The sequence below is a fragment of the Ascaphus truei genome, chromosome 2 (assembly GCF_040206685.1).
Source record: "Ascaphus truei isolate aAscTru1 chromosome 2, aAscTru1.hap1, whole genome shotgun sequence".
In the NCBI taxonomy this organism is placed as follows: domain Eukaryota; kingdom Metazoa; phylum Chordata; class Amphibia; order Anura; family Ascaphidae; genus Ascaphus; species Ascaphus truei.
Window position 1 is genome coordinate 127,107,357 of NC_134484.1, and position 20,180 is coordinate 127,127,536.

General features: G+C 39.2%; 1 protein-coding gene across 3 annotated transcripts in view; it reads right to left on the reverse strand.

Annotated features, from left to right (window-relative positions):
* CDH2 (cadherin 2) overlaps positions 1–20,180 on the reverse strand; it is a 221,856-nt gene that overhangs the window by 198,130 nt on the left and 3,546 nt on the right. For all 3 annotated transcript variants that reach the window (XM_075584824.1, XM_075584832.1, XM_075584835.1), the window contains one exon: positions 4,661–4,772. In XM_075584824.1, the coding sequence (XP_075440939.1) occupies positions 4,661–4,772 (112 nt within the window). The remainder of the gene's footprint in view (positions 1–4,660; positions 4,773–20,180) is intronic.

The following is a 20,180-nucleotide window of genomic DNA, read 5'->3' on the forward strand; positions in this document are numbered from 1 at the left end:
TGCTGGTGAGGTGTGCCTATAGAAATCAAAAGATGCGCAGTATATTAAAACTCTTTAAAATGGCATTAAGAGTTAATTTTAAATTAAAAAAATACTACAGAACTGCTTTATTTAAAAAAAAACAAAAAAAAAAACATGCAGGATATTATTTGGATTGCTCCTTTAAAGAGGTAGTCCCAGTGGGCGAAATTGTTTTTTTTTAGGGTTTTTTAAAATATACCATTGAAACAGGTGTTCTCCGGAGCTGAACCCAGTTAATTTCAGCACTGGAGACCCCCTTGCTTCAATTCTATAATAAAAAACATTTTTTTTTTTTTTTAAATCCGTCTGGGATTGCTACTCTAAGTATCTCCTAATAAAAGCTTACGTATAATATATATTCTGTGATATTGGTTGCATTTTATGCTTAAATTTTAAATGTCAATACACAACTTGTCTTTCAATTTATTGCAAGTACGATGTATGCTGCCAATGGGGAATGCACCTCATAAATAGCAGCAAATCTTATTTTACACAAATATATGTAAATGATTGCAAATTGTTGTTTTTGCCTGCATGAGAGCTGAACTGTTCTTTCCTTATTCAAATGTAGTTGCTGGTGGCAATTCTATTTTAAAAGATGAATTAATTACTTAGTTATCTCAACACTGTTTTCAAGCACCAATGGTGATTACTGCACACTAAGTGACACAAGCACACACAAACTATGGGTCACATAGACCTAAACCACAGATGCTGTGCTGAACCAGCGAAAGATTGCTATTTTTACTGAATAGTCTTTAGTACATAGGAGCGCTGCAATAACATATATATTAAATATAAATATATATACATACAGTGTGTGTATATTCTTTATTGGCTATATGCTAACGGTGGAGGTTTTTTGTTACCTTTTTCACTCACCATAACTTAAAATGTATATCGTAAACCTACCCAGCCTAGAAATATTGCAAAGCTAGTACAACAACCTCACACTGATGATACCCATCAAGGTTGAAACATGTCTGTGAGTGGTTTGACTTGCTTTGCTAGTCCCATTCTGTGCTTAAAAGCTGTGTGAACGGCGATGCATCTGCTTATATGGGCTCCATGTGTATGGATATTCCAGGCAAAAGGTGACACATTGTGTGCTCATTTGCATGTAATTTCCCAGTATCTCTTGCTGCAGTGGGAGCTCTGTATGCGGGGTGAAAATGGTTGAAAGGCAGGGTTGCAGACCTGTCTAAGACATGTGAATGTGCTCACAAGTGATATTCTTTATTGGCTGGAGGTGGAGGTTTTTTGTTATCTTTTTCAAACACCATAACTTAAAATGTAATGATATACATACAGTACATGCATACATACACTGCACACTGGCTTTGCATCTCATCCCAGGCTATGTTTAAAAGCTGTGTTTAAAACAGGGAGCATTGGCTTAAGGGTTCCATGTAATAATGGATTTAAGAAAAAAGGTGTCACTGTCATTTCCCAGAATCCCTTGCTGCAGTGGAAGCACTGTATGCTAGGTGATAATGGCGAAAAGCAGGGTTTCAGATCTGCCTAAGACGTGAATGTGCTCACAAGTAATATATATATTTAGCAATTACAAAGATTGTTTGTTATATATATGTATATATATATATATATATAACAATCTTTGTAATTGCTAAAGGCCGACTTTGGACCATCTACTAATGTGGACAAAATGAAAAACAAAATTAGGCTGAAATGTTGCATTAGGCCTGTATTAACTATCCTTAATTCATTAAAAACCTGACAGATCTGGGCTTACTTTAAATCCCTTTCTTTTGCTAAACACATCAGTTTTTATAAATTTATGCATTAAGCGATTAAAGCAGTAGAGTAACAGAGTTCCTTAATTCAGAAACTTCTCAGTACATCATTTTTTCCTGCATTTAAGTTTCAATTACAGTTGAGAAAAAATGCAAAATGCTATGTGAAAATATCATTACTTTGAGCTATAGCTATACACAGTCAAGGTAAATCAAGTCTATAGCTTTTTGTTTCAAGAATCCAATCCTCTGGCACCTTCTCAATCCATCTAGTGAGATTTATATGCAAGATAGGAAACTAAAGGAAGAGAGATTTGTTCCTATAATCTACTTCAAAGCACTGGCAACCAAACCTCTTTATCAGCTCAACAATATCTAAATTAACTAAGCAGCAACAATCTCACAGACTAAATAAGCGTAATGTGTGTATGCATAATAAGAAGTTCGGCTAAACCTACGCATTAAACTAAAACTGCCAGATTAAAAATGAACAGATCAAACACTGACACAAATAAAGACAATGTCCTAGATCAAGGGTGAGACAACTTTTTACGTCAAGCCACCCTTTTCATACGTGATATTAGTCGGGCCACCCCTGCCTGATGTATTCCAAATCACATACAAAAGAAAACGTTATTAATAATAATAATAATAATAATGTAATTAAGTATACAAGATAAGGTATATACAAATACGTAAAAATACTTGCATATTCCAACATTTTGAAAACAGCAAAGCATGACAAATTTTATATGGGTCTTTAAAATTAATCAGTGCAGTAGTATAATGAAAAAAAAATGCAGTCAGTATTATCTTATTATTTTAACGCTTAATGCCTCCCCTTTCTCTCTCCCCCTCCCCCACCCCCCATCCTCATCCCCTCTCCTCTCACCCACATCCTCCCCTCATCCCCTTACCAATGCCTAACTGGCATTGTGGAGGAGGATTGCGGAAGAGTAGCACTGTAGGAGTGGAGCAGGGAGATGGCAGAGGAGAGCGACAGGAGAAGAAGACAGAGGACCTCCAGAGCAGAGCAGGGAGGCAGACACCGGAAGTCAGTGAAGACTTTCGGGTCGGGCCCTGGGGTGCGCTTCTCTCCGGCCGTCCTGCTTCAATCCTGCCCTGCTCCAATCCCGCCGTCCAACTCCATTGCCCTGCTCCGCTCTGGTGGACCTTCGTTCTCTTCTCCCCCCGCCGTCTTCCTCTGCCACTATCCGTTCCTGGGTCCTCCTCAAAAAAATATAGCACCCCCCCCACCCCAGTTTGCGCAACCCCCAGTTTGTGCAGCCCTGTCCTAGATAACGAAAAAAATAGAAGGAAATGTACTAACGACGTGTTTGTACATTGTTTGTAGGTAATAAAATAAAGTATTACGGTTTTACAATGCAGAGAAAATACCATTTGAAACATAATAGCAATTATTTTTTGTCTCTCCGTAGGGAAGGAAGCAGAGGAGTAGAGGTTGAGCATGCAATGCACTGAGGAATGCATGATACAGAAGGGGTAGTTCTATAGGGAACCATTTTTTTTTATTACTTTCGCTAACTTGATGTATCAGGGGGAAAACACAAGTGATAAATAACATGAATGGCAGATATCGCCAATTTGGACGCGATAGCACAGATCTCACTTTGATGACTTCTGCCCATAGTCAGGGAATCCCTTCTTAAGAATAACATTTCCTTCTACCAAGTATATGCAGCTTCACTTTGCATAGCCAGCCAACAACCTCGCAATAATGAGACTCAAAAGGTTGAACAACCTGTCTAAGTAGGTTTAGTGGCTATGCACTTCTTCGACCCAGGCTGTGCTGAAAAGCTGTGTGATATGGCAGATAGACCTGTCAGACATGCACATGTACTCACAAGCGATATTTTTATTTGCTGTACAAATATACATGCATAAACGCACATTACATTATGTAATCACTAATCAGGTTTCTAGTTGTTGGAAAATTATGTTCCTAAGGACACATTTTCAATTAACTGGTTTCCAAATTCGAATTAACTACCACAACATCTAAGAAAGATGCATGCATTGTATACTACGTTTGGAATTACTGGATGGCTCTCTGCACAGGAAGGTTAAATATAGATGGGTCATCTCAAGTTACCTAACAATTTGGGTCAGAATATCACGTGGCTGGAGGCAAGCACAATGTAGAAAACATTTCAATTTTACACACTTACATCATATTTGGTTTTATGCTGGTCTCAATCAGTCTCTAGAGTGTCTTTTTGAAATTATAAACCAAGGGACAGGTGTTCAAAAACGGTAAAGCAGATGCCATGTGGTCGAGTGCTTTCATTGTTTTGCAAGTATTAAGTACATGTTGTTCAATGGGACTGTAAATATGTTTGTTTTTAATAAAAAGGTGACAACTTAATTTGTAAAGAAACCTTGGGCTACAATAAGAGGCCAAAAAAGTATTTAAAAAGTTGAAGAGAAGACACACTTTTTTTTTTTTGCAACTGCCATAGATGAGGTTGACAAAAGACACATGTCCATCATCGAGTTCAACCAATTGTAAATTTAGACGACAGATACTTATAAATTATATTTACAGTATGTAGAAAATGTTACAATTAATAAATAGTGTTCAACAAAAAAATACAAATAATTACAAGAATAAAAAGAATAAACGAGTGACATTTATTTTCTGGTTTCTGGAGAGGAACACGGGAACAAAGCCAACATGTTTATAGCCGAGTGTAAAATAATGACGTCATCTAGTATAAAGAAATACTGGCATGAACTCCTTTTGGAATCTTAACCTTTGTACCTTCAGCTCATGTTTCTAAGTACCATAGTTTTAGTTTAATTTTAAAAAAAAATTATATTTTATTCTGTCATTTGTGACTGTACAGGTTATCTGGTGACCTTACCATTTAGGAGGGGCTGCCCTTCATGTACGCTCTGGTAGACATTGGCGTGATAAACCTCTTCAAGAAATCCGGTCTTGCATAGTCTGGATCCCCCGAGTGCTTCAGCTGGTCCCTGAAATGTAACGGAATATATCTATTATACTCACAACCCCCATTAACAGGAGACATTCCACTTGGCATACACCCTTTTCCACTACAACCTTCTACAAGCAACGTCTTTGTCTCTAAATGGTTGCAATTAGAAATGTGAGGGCACAGGGTTAAACTTTTTGATAACTGGAATGGAAAAAACAAATCCCACTTGTCTGGTAACATCTAAACGCTACACAATCTTGCTTCTTTTAACAATTGAATTTAACAGTTGTTGAGCCTTAAGTGGAATCATAGGGGAGAACAAAAACATTCCTTTCAGAGATAAAGCTTGCTGAAACCATTTCACCATCACCAACTTATTTTCAGACAGGGATACTATAAATGTGAGGTCTCAGCCAAGGAATTTGGCCGCAGATAAAAACTTAAAAGTTTATTTTTTATTTATTTTATTATTAATGGTAATGAACCAGAGGACAAAAGGAAACCTGATAATTGAGTAAAGCACATTAAAGCAGTAGTGCTGGATAATATCTACAAAATTCTAAAGGTGAAATAAGGCTGCGGCCAGGGTGGGGCGAACCGAGCACGAATGCTCACGCTCGGCGCGATCTGTGTGATAAATCTGAATGCCCTCGTCCAGGGCAAAGGTGCGTGCGGGTGTGCACGTGCCCATGCGCTTGCTGCTTGGCGAGTCAACCAAAACTGATTTGGCTTCTCGCTGATGCGTCACGTGAGCGGTTTGCCCAATGAGGGCAAACCAGCACTGTTATGTCATGGGTGCCCCCCCGACACGCCCCCCACGCGCACAATTAGCTGCCCAGAAATCGCTCGGCCGAGCAAAGCACATGACATCCCGGCGCTCGAGCGCCAGCGCACCCGCTCCCAGCTTGGCCACAGCCTAAGCTTTGAACGCTTTTCATTCAAAGCCCCTCTTACAATGTCTGTTCCACACTGTGGAAAGAAGGTAATTTAAGCGATTGTGTGATGTTCATAATAAGAAACCTTTGCTATTGCCATTCAACACTTTTGTAAAGTATGAATACAGCAAAACAGCTGAATGAAGATTGGCCTTGGGACAATAGGGTTGCAAAAACAGCAATGATGGGTAAATACTTTTTAATGGTTATTTTGTCTTGGATAAACAATAAGGTGCAAAACGGTTTCATGCAAGCGCTTAAAATCTATAGAAATCTTGTTTAAAAAAAAGTATCACTAAAAATGTAATTCAGTAGATGACTCACATAAAACACGAAAGTGGCAAATCACTAAAGGCAATTTTATGTATATTAAAATAACTACATCAATGTGTCCTTACTTATTGAAAACAAAATACTGCTTATTTTAAGAGTTCCCAGGAATTTGTCAGGTAGAGGAAGATGAAAACTAACGGCACTGCCTTTCCTCTCCATTGCAGCAGGGCACTGCATGGCACCGCAAATGATTGTGGTCCCAGTGCCTGCATATTCTCACCCGAGGAATGCATATACAGTAGTGCTAATGAGAGACTCCAGTGAAAGTATAGACAGGCAGGAAGCACACATGGAGCACTGCACATTGTCAGTTAAATTCAGCATAAATTACCAAGTTGGATCATTACCAAAATATCCAGAAGTGAGAAAACCTTCCTATATGCAAGAGTACTCTGTTTTTACTTTCTTCCAAAACATCAATTCATCACAGCTCCGATCTAAATAGATACTATACCCAGAAACCACTTTTACCTGTCTCTACTGAAACCCTAGATTGAACCTTTGGACCTTTACATATCTTCAGTAGAATAGTCACTCAATTGATCAACTTGAAATCCACAGAATTATCTCGCACAAGCTAAAATACCTCTCTTCCTCCTAGCCAAATCCTTTAAGAAGTAAGAGAGGTGTCCTTTCACAACTGATTATTTCGGTCACAAATATGTTTTGCCACTGTAGCTCTATTTTTATCCACGAGCACTTAACCCCACACATCATCCAAAGTCTCTTGATAAGGTAAACTCCCCACCTCACAAAGCAAAGCCTTCTCCCCAAATGATCACAGGCACAGATATTGGAAAAAACAGCTTTTTTTTAACCTTTACCTAATACAGAAAAACCATATTGCAGATTCTAGAAATCACGCTACCAGCTTCTGGCACCATTCTGTATGGTCATCGGTGTCCACTCCTGTTGGGTACTTCTCTTGGCCAGCCTGCCCAAACAGACGCCCACAATTCCATGGATTCTGACAAACTCATTCTACTCACCCCAGAATCAGGGATGAACAAAAATCGGCGTGGGCGGCTGCACGGGCTTTCCCCACCAGCAGGGGAATCCTCCCGAGCCAGTCCCGGTCCCCTCTGGCTGCACAGCTCACTACACGCTGTGACGCGTCAGCCGCTAGCGGATACAAGAGAATTGTAATCCCTAGCTTCGACGCGTCACGTGGTGTGGCTGTGAGCCAATGAGGAGGGGAGGCTTCGGGAGGAGGAGAGGCTTCGGGGAGCGGGGAGGAGTGTGGAGGGAAAGCAGCGTGAGTGCCTGTCTGTGTGTGTTTGTGAGTGTATGTGTGTGTCTGAGTGCCTATCTGTGTTTGTGTATGTGTGTGCCTGAGTGCGTGAGTGCCTGCCTCTGTCTGTGTGTGTGTATGTGTATGTGTGCCTGCGTGCGTGCGTGTGTGTGTGTATGAGTGCCTGCGTGTGTGTGTGTGTGTTGCTTTCATCAGCAGCTCCAGCCCGAGCCCGTGGAGGGAGGGAGCGAGGGAGGGGGGGAGAGTAGCGGGTCCCTCCGCTCAAGCCACTCCCCCCTCCCGCTCAAGCCTCCCACTCCCGCCCACCTCCCGCTCCGGCTCCGGCTCCCTACAGACCGCATATCGCGGTCTGTGTATGTCAGCGCCCCGCCTGTCTGCAGTGCGGGAGCGCTGACGGAGGGAGCGGGGCCTTAGCCTTAGGAGTCAGGCAGGATTTTAAGGAGCCAGAGTGTGTCAGTGTGTGTGTCAGTGTGTATTTGTGATACACTCCTCCCTCCGCCACAAATTATGCAGGGTGTGCATAATCAGCTCTCCCCCTTCACTCACCACACCGGACTAAGCGGCGCAGAGCTGACTTACCTGTAAGTCACTGCCACATCTGGCAACAGTGCCACCTATTCACACTAGCAAAGTAGGATAGGTTGCTCTGTTCCCAGTTGTGGCAGTGACAGAGGTCAGTCAGCACTGTGTAGCAACATAGGCGCCAGGGGGAACAGGAAATCAGGATTTTTCCATCCCTAGTGCCATGTTAACCCACTATACAAAAATAGCTCTTCAGCAAGGCCACCCCGCAAAGCTGTGACAAAACATTAAATGTTTAAAACATCCCGCTTATTCAGTGCAATGAGGCGGTCTCAGAATCCCATACTAATCTGTCCGGGACCTGTTGCCATGTGAAAGATCCTTCTTTAAAAAAAAAAAGAAAGAAAAAAAAAGGGGTAGAAAAACTCTTGTACCTTCCTCACCAGATACGACCCTTGGCTGACTATTCTAAAGTGGTCAACGTGCCTACCGATCATGAAGTAGCTGTTTGTGGCGGGATTATCCACTGGTCGATAACAGTCTCACTGAAATGTGGTGCACCAACAATTTATATTAGTAATGTGCCCTAACCACGCATCAGGAATGGGAACCATGAACATCTTAAAGACCTTTTTTTCTAAATGTGTGCCTCAAGATATCTATCATCCATTACCAATACAAGGACTTCTAGACTCTAAAAGCCAATATAATCTATTTCACTGTACAGTACTAGACAACACAATACAGCATTACCACAGCCCCCAGTTTTTGTTTTGTTTTTTTAACCATTAGGCAAAATAGAAATTTAGGAAATAATAGAAGAAATTACTTCATATCCTTTAATCTAACTGTCCAACAATATTTTATAAGGACTTGAAAGCAGAAATTTGTTGTGTACAATTCCATGTACAATCACATACAATATCTAAAAACACAACAATTAAATATTATTATTGTTTGCTGTACAGTCGCACAGAGAACATGTTGGTGTTTCACTACTCAACAGGCTAAAGTCTAAGCCACAAATAATTAACACCTTGTGTTTGTATTACATATGCTTAAACTTACTGCAGCTATGTCATTCTAGAACAGGTTAACATAGACAAATAAAAAAAGCCACGGCATTAGTTAGGAGCAAACTGAGCTTGTTGCAGACTGGCTTGCCTCCTTGCTGACAAAGTGGATTTGAGAAGCTCTAGTGGTTAGCTTCCCTACTGGGAATGCTTCAAAGAACCAGGATCATGGTGATTAAATTCCACCTGTGAGGAATTTGAGGCCCTACTAGAGAGAGCAAATGCTAACAATAAAACAAAAGATAGCTATTTTTTCTAAATCTACAGTGGAGCTGGCTAGGGCAAGGATGACATGGGATTAATGTGAATGCAATTTACCTGACAAAATGAAATCATTATGTTCTGTGACGCATAGCCAAACCAAGCCTAGATTACGGAAGCAGCATCCGTCGCTATTCTAAAATATTCATTTTCACTTATGAACCCCTTTTTAAGAGCTTTACGAATTCTGGTGTATTTCGTACATTTCTTAGGTAATGATATTGCAAACCAAACCTGCTCGTGCTGTTGGGGCCTTTAGATTTAAATGTCAGCAATTCCAACAAAACAATGTTATGTGCAGTATAGGTTATTTGTTTACAGGACTAAAACACCAACTTATTTAATAGCTTTTATATGGCTTGTGTTCTGCAAAACAAAACCTGTTTTGGAGAAATAGTATGTAGCTTTAAAGCATCAGACTTAGCTAAATGCTATGCAAAAAATACCCACTTGCTCTTAAAAGGATACTTTCACATCCAGTTAGGCATAGCTAGGCAGTTCTGGCAGGCAGGAGAGGTAAATAGCTAGGTTTTTCCCCTCCGCTTTACAAATACAATTTGCAACTCACTACATTCTAAACAACTGGCATTGTGCATTCGAACAATGGTGACAAAAACAAAGGCTCATGGACATGAATAGAAGTCCCACTCATTTCTTTTACTGGCATCGCTTCAACTTTTCTAAAGACAAAAGACAGCACAATGTCCCCAAACCATTCCTCATTAAGACTCTTCGGACAGAGAAAGTTTAAAAAGAGGAGACAGATTCCTGAAAGTTTTTCCAGTTCCTGACTAAGAGCCCCCACAAAAAACGAGAGGAAATGAAAGTAAACAGACCCTGCAGGACAGACTTCATTTCAATGTTGCCGACAAGCAATCCAATTTTAAAAACAAAAGAATAAAAATTGACATTTACTTATACAGTCAGGAGATAAAAAGGAAACTGACAGGAACCAGGCCTGCCAAAGGCAGCTCAACATTACAAAATGTGTCTATTCCATTTTTTGGAAAAGTGAATAAGGATTTTTAAAAGAAGGCCTGTTAGATTTTCTGCAGATAATTAGGATTAAGTGGCTTGGTTCTGCTTTTCTTCAAGGAGAGTCATAAATGAAAAGGGTTAGATTAAAAAACAAACTCATGTTAGCCTTCTATTTGCCAAAGGAGTCTGAAATAAAACGTGTAAAACATTGGTAGGAATTTATTACAGCAGGATGTCGTTTGCAATTATACTGTTATATACTGTGTATTGGGCTCATTCATAATGGTGACCAGTCTTTCTTTCTATTATTATCCAATTGAGCTTTGTAAATGAAGCACAAATATTTCATTAGCTGCATGTGTGCAGCTGGCAAAATGTATTTTAACATATCTGAAAAGCTGTTACTAAGGCTGCGCTTATAGTGCCGCGACAGCAACATGACGGTGGTGTCACGCTGCGGTCCCTGGAAAAATCAAATTGACTTGACTTCCAGCGATCACGACCAAGCCGTCGCTCCGCTTCTACTATAAGCGCACGCGACGGCGGCAATACATTTGTTTTGCCTCAACGTCGCGTCGCTGGCACTATAAGCGCAGCCTAAAGTGGCCTTTCCACTTCCCTGAAATATGGCTAACGGAGAGTAACTGTTACTTTGAAATAACATTACTGTACTTATTGCATCTCAATGTGAGAAAACAAAAGCAAGGAATTAGCCAAATGGTTCAGTGACTCACACAACATAATCACTCACCAACCAGGATTGCTTTCCTTCAAAACACTAGTTGCTCTGCTGAAGTACTTAAAAAGCTGCCACATGGTCAGCCAGTTAAATATTGTAGGGGTCTCTGAATGGGGAAGTTTGAAAATCAAGTGTTTTCTATAACCTTATCAGAGAACCAATAAAGTTAAGGGTAGATGGAGAGTGGGCTTTGGGTAGAAGTCACCAAGATGATATCCCTTATACAGGTTATTGGAATTAGTTCACTTTGGTCACAGGAGGGATTGCCCCCTTAAAGCAAGAATTGGTACTATGGAGACAAGGTTAAGTAAACATTGTAAAGTGGTCTCTAGATGCCCTATTACCAGTTCTTCTACTCTAAACCTTTTCAGATTAAGTAATGTTCTGTATATTTTTCTAAATAATTGATCAGAACTACCAAAGCAAGATACATACATACTGTACATACATGAAAAACATTAGTAAACCTTAGATTTGGAGTATAGATAAGGGTGAAGTCTCTCATAGGACCAATGTGAACTAATTTCAATGACATGATTAAGGAGTCTCATCTTGATAATTGATACCGTTTCTACCCAAAAGTATTTTTTAAATTATTTAAAATGTAGAACTGTGAAGGGTTTGATTCTTCCCTGGGTACCCCCTTGTATGTGAAAATTACAGTGTTCAGCAAGTGCTTGTACAGCCAGAGCCCCTCTTCCTCATATCTGCTTATCTTTAGTAGTTCTCTCAGAAGGAAAATGTAAAAAAAAGGGGGTTAAGAAAACACTTGATTGACAAACTTCCCTATTCAGAAGCCCCTAAGAAAATCAACTGTCCGACCATGTGGAATTACACTTTTAATGGGTAGAGATCACTGAATTTGTGGTTTGAAGTTTTCATCCAAAACTTTAATAATTGCAAAAACATTTTTTTTGGTCCAAAAAATTCAATCGTATAAAATGTAATCCCTCCTAACAAAAAATGATCTAAGCCAGAGGGTCACTCCGGAGCTGGAGAGTAGGCTAGGATAGAGCCCCCAATGAGGTGCACTCGATAGTCTGGTAAAGGAACTGAGGCTAAGGACCACAGATAAGGAGGATAAGTTGATCTGTGTAGATAGAAGTGTAACGGTGTTTCCCCCACCGGTGGGAGATGTGGCCATTACGGATCGTGTGGTGCATGATACCTGCTGGTAACAGGAGGGCTGCGTCGTCCACTGGTGGTAGTGGGGACACAGGACTAGGCTTCTGGGGTTCATACTCCACATATCTCTTTAGCAGTGCAGCGCCTCCATCTGCGTATGCTCCAGTAACTGACGGTGATTTTCCACAGTAGAAATATTCATCTCCCCCCAGTAAGGTCACGCACCAGGAAGGAGGTATAACAACAGGAACGGTTTATTATCTCTTTTGTACAGCACAGTAACAAGGCAAGCTTCTGCAGTACTTCTCAGCTACCACTGAAGGATGGTCCCTGGACCGTCACTACAGGCCAAGAGCACCCGCAGCCGTCCTAGCTCTTCCCTGTCTCTCTAGCAGAGGCAGAGGTATGGTCCACACTCACTCCCCCCCAGAGGGAAAAGGACTGGAGAAGACCCAATAATCAGCCTCTCCACTGTGTGACCTGCCTTCCTCAAGTGGGGAAGGGCACTCCTGAATTTAGGGTGGTACTGCCCTTAAGTACTGCCAGGAGGAGGGCACCAGGTCTGTCCCATGATTTGTTATACCCAGGCCTGATGTCACCGCCTCCCGCTGTCACTCAAGTGCAGCTCCTCGGAGGGGGAAAACCCCATATCAACTACTTGCAAGGCCTGCTTGTACCAGGGCTTACTGCCAGGAGGGAAGCAGAACAGTAGCCACAGATGGCATGGCTACAGAAGTAACAGTCGTGTCAGACTGTAAACGAAATGATGGTCCCAGATATATAGATTGTGAGATACCAGTACAGCAAATGTGTGATTATAAAAACATGTTTAATAGGGTCATATGGACTAATAAAATAAGGGGGACGCACAATCCCGTAGTTATCGAAGTGAGGAGCCTCCGCACCAGACCTCTATGAGGAAAAGAATACTCCCACTACCACAGTGTGCTAGTGACCTATGGACTGTGCGGCTTAGTTCACTTAGTTAGATCATTTTTTGTTCTGTACATTATCACACCTAGTGCACCCATACGTCTGTCTCAATGCCGAGCGGGTGTCTCCCCCTTGTCTGTGTAGTAGTCCCTCCTAGAATTAAAGTGAACTAATGGCAATGATGTGTTTAGGACTTACATATGGGTGAGTATTTTTTTTTTAAAAAAGGACATCAATCTGACTTGGTAGGGGTTTCATTTCCTCCCTTTTTGCCTGATGTCACTGTGTTCAACCTCCCTTCCCTTTATTGGCATTCTGATAAGGATGGAGTGGGATAATGGTAAAAAAAAAAAACACTCCCCATTTCAGTGGCCCCAAAGAAATGCTTTTAGCACAGTTAGATTAAAAGAAGCCTGTGTTAAATAATTTATTAATGGTTGTGTTTGACTCTGAGATTGTACCTTTATGGAAAGAGCAGGCCCCTGAATTGTACCTATAACGCAATGCTTTATGTTGACGTTATAGTTGCTAAGTAAATTAGACATACAGAGTATACAGATCATTCACACAAAAAGCTAATGGCTCAAACAGATTTAAAAAAAAATGATTTAAGAACTTCCCTCATGTGGCTCCATCATCATCTAAGTGAAATTCAAAAACAGCTTTAAAAAAAAGAAATGAAAGTGGCTTACACAGATCAGGGCTTCAAATGCCCCTTGCTTCATACTTTTGAATACATTCATAATTATTGGCATTTTGTTCCAATCAATGTAAACCTACAGAACTGCTTTCTACTACAGTAGCAAATCCTGCTGTGCTATTAAATATTAAACCTTGGACAAATTCTGTTACTTTCAGAAAACTGTGCTTTTTCCTTTAAACACATGGTGACCTGATGAAATGATGAAGTGCTTTGTTCAGGGAGTGTCAACACAATCAAAGTTATTGTGGGGATGGCTCCAGGGCTAAAATCACGTAATTTATTTTTTTATTTCACTTGTTGATGTATTGCATGGTTCGAAGAAACTACAGAAACCATCTTTAATATATGAAAAAGCCCATCTACAAAGATCTTTACTTGTTCAGATGCTGCTACCATAAAATCAGTTTATGGAACCATCAAATGCTGATAACTCGTGTTATATTGTGAAAAGAAAGGGCACCTATAGCGAATAGACCAAGTTTCTTTCTTCCAACTAAGCCATTTAGCAATCTTTACAATCTATTCTAGTGCTAGGACCATTGAAAACATGTTGCTGAAAAGAGCTCTGGTTGCCAGGTACCCACAATGACTTCAAAAATATTTAACTACTGCTATGACAGCATGGTATATGAATGCAAAAAGTATTAAAGATGTACAGCAATGGATTAGATGTCAATTGTCAAGATAAGCAATGCCCTGTGATGTTATAGCTACAAATGACATAAAATGCACATGTTTACTGAGTTAATCAAAACTACTTTGGATATAAACAGCTGAATAAAATACCTAACCAGAAACTGCATACCATAGATTTTCTTCAGGTCCATGTAATTCAAATTGTATCTGGTAATTATTGTTTTTCCACTTTAGCTCTGGCTAACCATGACCGCATAATTAGATAAATCAGTCTTCTGTGCTGCTCAAATCTTTTTTACATTTGGTATCTGGAATTATGCAGAAGGTCTAGAGGAAATTAACCCTGATGCACCCAGCTCCAGAAACCTACCAGTTGCCGGACAATTCGAATTTTAATCTGTCGAAAATACTTGCCTGGAAGAACAATATGAACACCAGAATCAGCCTCAGTGCAGTGAGCAATACAACTTTGCAACATCATTGGGAGATGTTGCATTTTTCTATTAGTGACCCCTTTAGTGTGTATGTACAATATATATATATATACATATATATATATATATATATATAATTATTTTTTTTAATAAACTTGCATTGCCGGCTGTGGCACCACGTGTGAGCTTCACCAAAGGTTAAATAATATTTGTTCTGTATATACAACAGGTAAAATAGTGTCAAAAGATATTATGAATCATAAAAACAATCAAAAGTATTTGGTTACTATGGTTGTCTATATTTAACCCATTAAAAGTGCCACTGCCATTAGTTTGATTGGTCCTGATTTGCCTGACAATGCACGGTTTTGCAAAGTGTTACTAAACTCTTCAATTATAGTTCTATGAGGTGGGGGGGGGGGGGGCAGAAATTAATCCTGCACAAGCTGATGAAACTCATGTATACCCCATCCCTAGCTATTGACACAGATGCATGATAAGGAGACATGTCCCAGGTGACTTTTCCATTTTAAAAGATGACAGATGCACTTTGAAAATACTTAACAGTGTGTTTTATAAATATTTTAAGAACATGAATGTTATTTTATTTATCTATTAACAGCAGAGCATTAGCAGGAAAAATCACAAGGAATTAACAATCTGATGATTGAGCTAACCAAACAATGGTCGTGCAACCTTTCAATATGTTGTGGAGTTTTATTTTGAGGAAGCAAAACTATAACTGTTTTTCTGAAGGTACAGTCCCAATCATCCAGTCCAACGAGGCGTTTCTATTTTTACAAACAGCTTTTACAGTTAAATTCAGATCATAAAACGCATGGTAGTTTTCTATTTCGGAGAAAATATTCATTCTTTTTTTCTTTTCACTGCAAGTTTTGTAAATCAGATTTGATCAGAAGAAATATATATATATCTGGGCATAATATTATAATGATATTTACAAGTCCACCATTCACCCCCAATCTCTCCCCACCCCCCCCCCCAAATAGTGTAGGCCATTTTGATCCTTCTTCTAGTTCATGTTCAAACAAACATGAAGCTAGATAGATTAGGACAAACAGCACAAAGAAACTAATACGATTTAGCAGTTGGAATGCATTGTTCACTATATTGCAGAACACCAAAGCTCCAGTTCTCCTCCCCTGCTAACATCACCATGGAAATGTACAGAACAAGCCTTTAATCCAGAAGGCAAGCAACCTTACAATGCCCTTTCACTTACACTTTTAAAGTGCTTTTCTTCAAGTATTTAAGATGAGTCAAGAAAGCCCACATTAATTTATAAAATGTCTTTTCCCCTAATGTATGGAAATGTGATGTCTTTCTTAGTATTTCAAGATAATGAATGTAATGTATATCAATGTGATCCTTTTGTGAGGTTTTTAAAGGAACAAACAGATATCGTATGCAACAACAAACCAAAAACAGGATCACAAGGGACATATTACCACCAAACAGTTGTTAAAACGTAATCATCTGGTGTTTCACAGGTAGATCTGCATGTGTGTGAACAGATGCATTTGGCAGAAAACACTTGTGCCATAGGATCAGTTATCCATAAATACTAGAGCCATATGGCCAACTGGTGGTCTTCAATCACATAACACACTTGAAGTAGCCGTTACGAATTATAATGTTATAAAGCCCATTTGTTGCATATTATCAGCACAAAACAGTCAAACATAAATTAGATGGAACTGGACAACAATGATGTAGCAAAGGAGTGAAAGTGTCAAGCTTCTGTCTCCAGGCGTAAAACCCTATGTTCAACCAGCAATCCCACCTAGAACTTTTACTTAACAAGTTGATTTTATTTTTAAAGAATTAGAACCGGGGGGAGATTCACTGCACTGTTTAGCTCTGAGGAATACCCATTTCCTGAAGATACATATTGGAGAAAGTAGGCTGTTAAAGTTCCCTACCGAAAAACAATATACCACCAAATCTCGCAGGATCCGCGTGCCAATACGAGGAGGCCACAATTTCATTGGTTACTGCTTCCTATTGGATGTTAACAGTAGCCATATTTATTTTTACATGAGTATCAGCATCGAAAAAAGTATTCATCTCTTGAACCAGAGGGCCTCAGAATCGGAAGAGGGTTCCGCGCCGGAAGACTCCATGTTCCAATTAGCCAAGATTGCTGATTCAGGTCATTTTACAGATGCAATCCTCTCTATTTAGGATATATATATATATATATGTGACTTTCTGTTCGGCGACAACACAGATTGAGGCAAGAGGTTGTGAGAGACTTGATCAGAAAACCCCTGGAAGCAGATTAGCTCCGGAGTAAGCGACTGGAGCGAGATCTTGCGAGACTGGGAATAGATACATGATGCGGAAGTGCACGGCGGTCGGGGAGACCGGACGCCGGTACACGGAGCAGGACAATTCACTAACAGTCTCCCAGCATTCGCATAGCAGTGAGCCGGGGCACAAACTGAGTGTGAGAGACTCAGTTTGATTATAAATCTCACAAACTGCCTGTTTTATTGCTCATCAAGTGAGTACAATACCTATATGTTTATAGGTCTTTTATATTTTAATAAAACTGTGTTACACTATATGTTCCTTTTATATTTTCATTCCCATATGATGTCTATCGTGGAGTAAGAAGAGTGATCCCACCAAGTGTGAAAACAAATCCATTTCATACAGAAGAAATGACAATAGTTCCAGATCCCATTCATGTGGATAAATGCCTATATTATCCACTTAAGGGTGAGTGTATCCCTCACCATCTATCCGTGACGCTTATTAAGACATACTACTTTATGATTTTTTTTCCTCCCCCTTTCTCTTTTTTCTGCGCCTAGGTCATTCTTCCACAGTTCTTTTCTCTCGGTGTTTGTGGGGTCGTGGACCTAGTTGGCTGCATTTATTAGGGTCAAGTATTTTAGGTTACACCCTCCTTATATACACGTTGTTGTCAATAATTGTATATTAATATTGCACTGTGGTTATTTACACATATAGATCATTCTCATTGTAGCGCTTGAAGGTCTTCTATCTCCGGGATGAAGGCCACCGACGGCCGAAACGCGTAGAGTGTATTAATTTGGTAGCTGTATATGATTTCTCTGGCATGATCCCTGCAGCACAGTAACTATGGACTTTATTTGTATCTTTCAAAAGACAAAGTTTTGCAATATCTCCACAGAGGACTGAACTCGTGTGCTATCTGGCGACAGCTGAGTATATTTCCCTCTGCTGTCTGGTGTTACTGTTTCTCGTGGTTCCTGGAAATCTGCATGTTTGCAATGTGCAACAGTTCTTAACTTTGTCTCTATCTACTTATGTGCTATGACCATTGTCACTCTATATATTCATGCTGCAGGATTTTTGTATTCATTATTGTATATGCTGATCAGGGTATGAGTTGGTTTCATTTTTTTCTCCCCTGTGCCTTTCCCTTGGCTTTAAGGTATATTTTTCGTCTATGTTCATGTTTTCTGTACATAGCACTATTGATTTCATACTTTTCCATATGCCTTTAGTTTATTTTTGCTTATCATAGCATTAGGGTTCCATTAGATACAATATCTTTTTTGATAGTTTTTTGTCCCATTTTTGTTTTTTTATTGCCTGATTATATATTTTTATAAATTAGACGCATCATAGCTTTTTGGTTCAACTATCAGCATTTACTTTTGTAAAATCACTGCCTTCATATTTTCAGCTGCCATTTGTTTGTTCATGTTTTTAAGTTAGTGTGTCTTGCTGCTGTAATAAAATCTTGTTCATTTTTTGCCTTGAAGGAATATTCGGGTCTTTTTGTCAAACTCTATTTAGGCTATTTTGGTAGGATACTCAGAGTGCTAGTTTAGGGGACTGTCTTTGTCTCTTTCGTGGTGTTTTTCATATTTGCATCTTTCCCCCAGCACCATCAGCTTACCCCTTTATACATATATTTTTTCTGTCTTTTCGGGTGTATATATTTTCTGTGTACCCTATTAGGCAGTACTTATTTTGGGGTCTGATTTATCTACTTATATATAGTGTTGAGCAACATACTTTTTTGTGTGTTTGATGGTCCAGAAAAAAAAACATAATATACATATATATATATATATATATATATATATATATATATATATATATATATATAATGTATATTATGTTTTTTTTTCTTGACCATGTGCCTTTCCAAGGAAAATAACACTAATTTCTTATGACAGGGAACACACCTGGTTCCCAATCCTAAGTGAAGCAAAATGTATGCCAGACATGTCATTGCTAGTAAACCATATCAGTGAGTAGAACCTCGCTATAACACCACCACATCCCCTCACAGATAAGTAGTTGCTGTTACAATGCCTCCTTTTAGCAATATAACTTCTATGGTGAATATTTTGTAATAAGCCACTAAAAGTTTTGCAAATATACACAAATATATTATGAAACATTGCTGCTTCGAAACTCCAAGTTCATTTAATACCATAAATATTCTTTGCAATTTATCTTTAGATCTAGAAGTACATTATTCTGTTTGGGTTACGACTTTGGTGGCCCTATGTTATGTTAACCACTTATCTACACAAGAAGAGTAATAAAGGCTCCTATTTTGCAACCATTGATTTGCTGAATTGAAAATATGAACACAACTTGCTTATACTGTGTTTTAACAAGTCCACATATCTCTACTAAAAATGTTGTCTCAATTTCCACAAGTGCACAAACAAATTGCTAATGTAACAGTAAGTAAACATTTACATTTATTTTTAAAACCTATCATATGAAAATAAAAAATAAAACAGTTTCGGGAAACATAATAATATTGAAATTGATTGTAATTGGGAGCTTAAATGATGTTATACCACATGCCAAATAAGAGCATTAAAACACAAAGGGGAAATTAAATTCTGCAGCTGTAACATTACTGATGCCCCTGATACTGATAAAAACAAACCCATTTCCTGTTTTCCCTGGCTTCAAATGTTAAACTGGTCCTGCATGAAAGCTTATCTAAAATCTCCCAACAAGCTGTCACCTTCTCACATAAAATCCATACAAATAAAATGTCACAATACCAATAGTGCATTGCTTCCCTTGTGAAATGTATTTTACTCTTTCAACCCTTAAAAACTCTCCCAATGCACTAGATTTCGCTGCAGATGGTAAATAAAATTGAAGAAGTCAATTTTACCCAATTCACAAACAAAACACACACATTTGTGTGTGTGTGCTAAATACAACACCCATCATGAGCAAAGCCCCTTTCTTTCAAGCGGAAACAATCAAACATTATTCAGCACAGGGTAGGATTACTCAGACATGAACCAATTCCCACACTAGGCAGACAGAAGTTCTCTGTAGGAAGAGCAGTGACTTGGAAGAGGTGTCCAGTCTCAACTGTTGAGGTAGTTAAGAAAAAAATACAATACAGCAGCTTTCCTTTGTGACTGACCAGGAAATATGAGTTTATTAAACAATGCTGTCCCAGGGCACTTTTCACTACATTTTATTATATGATAAAAAGCGACACAGAAAGAAAGCT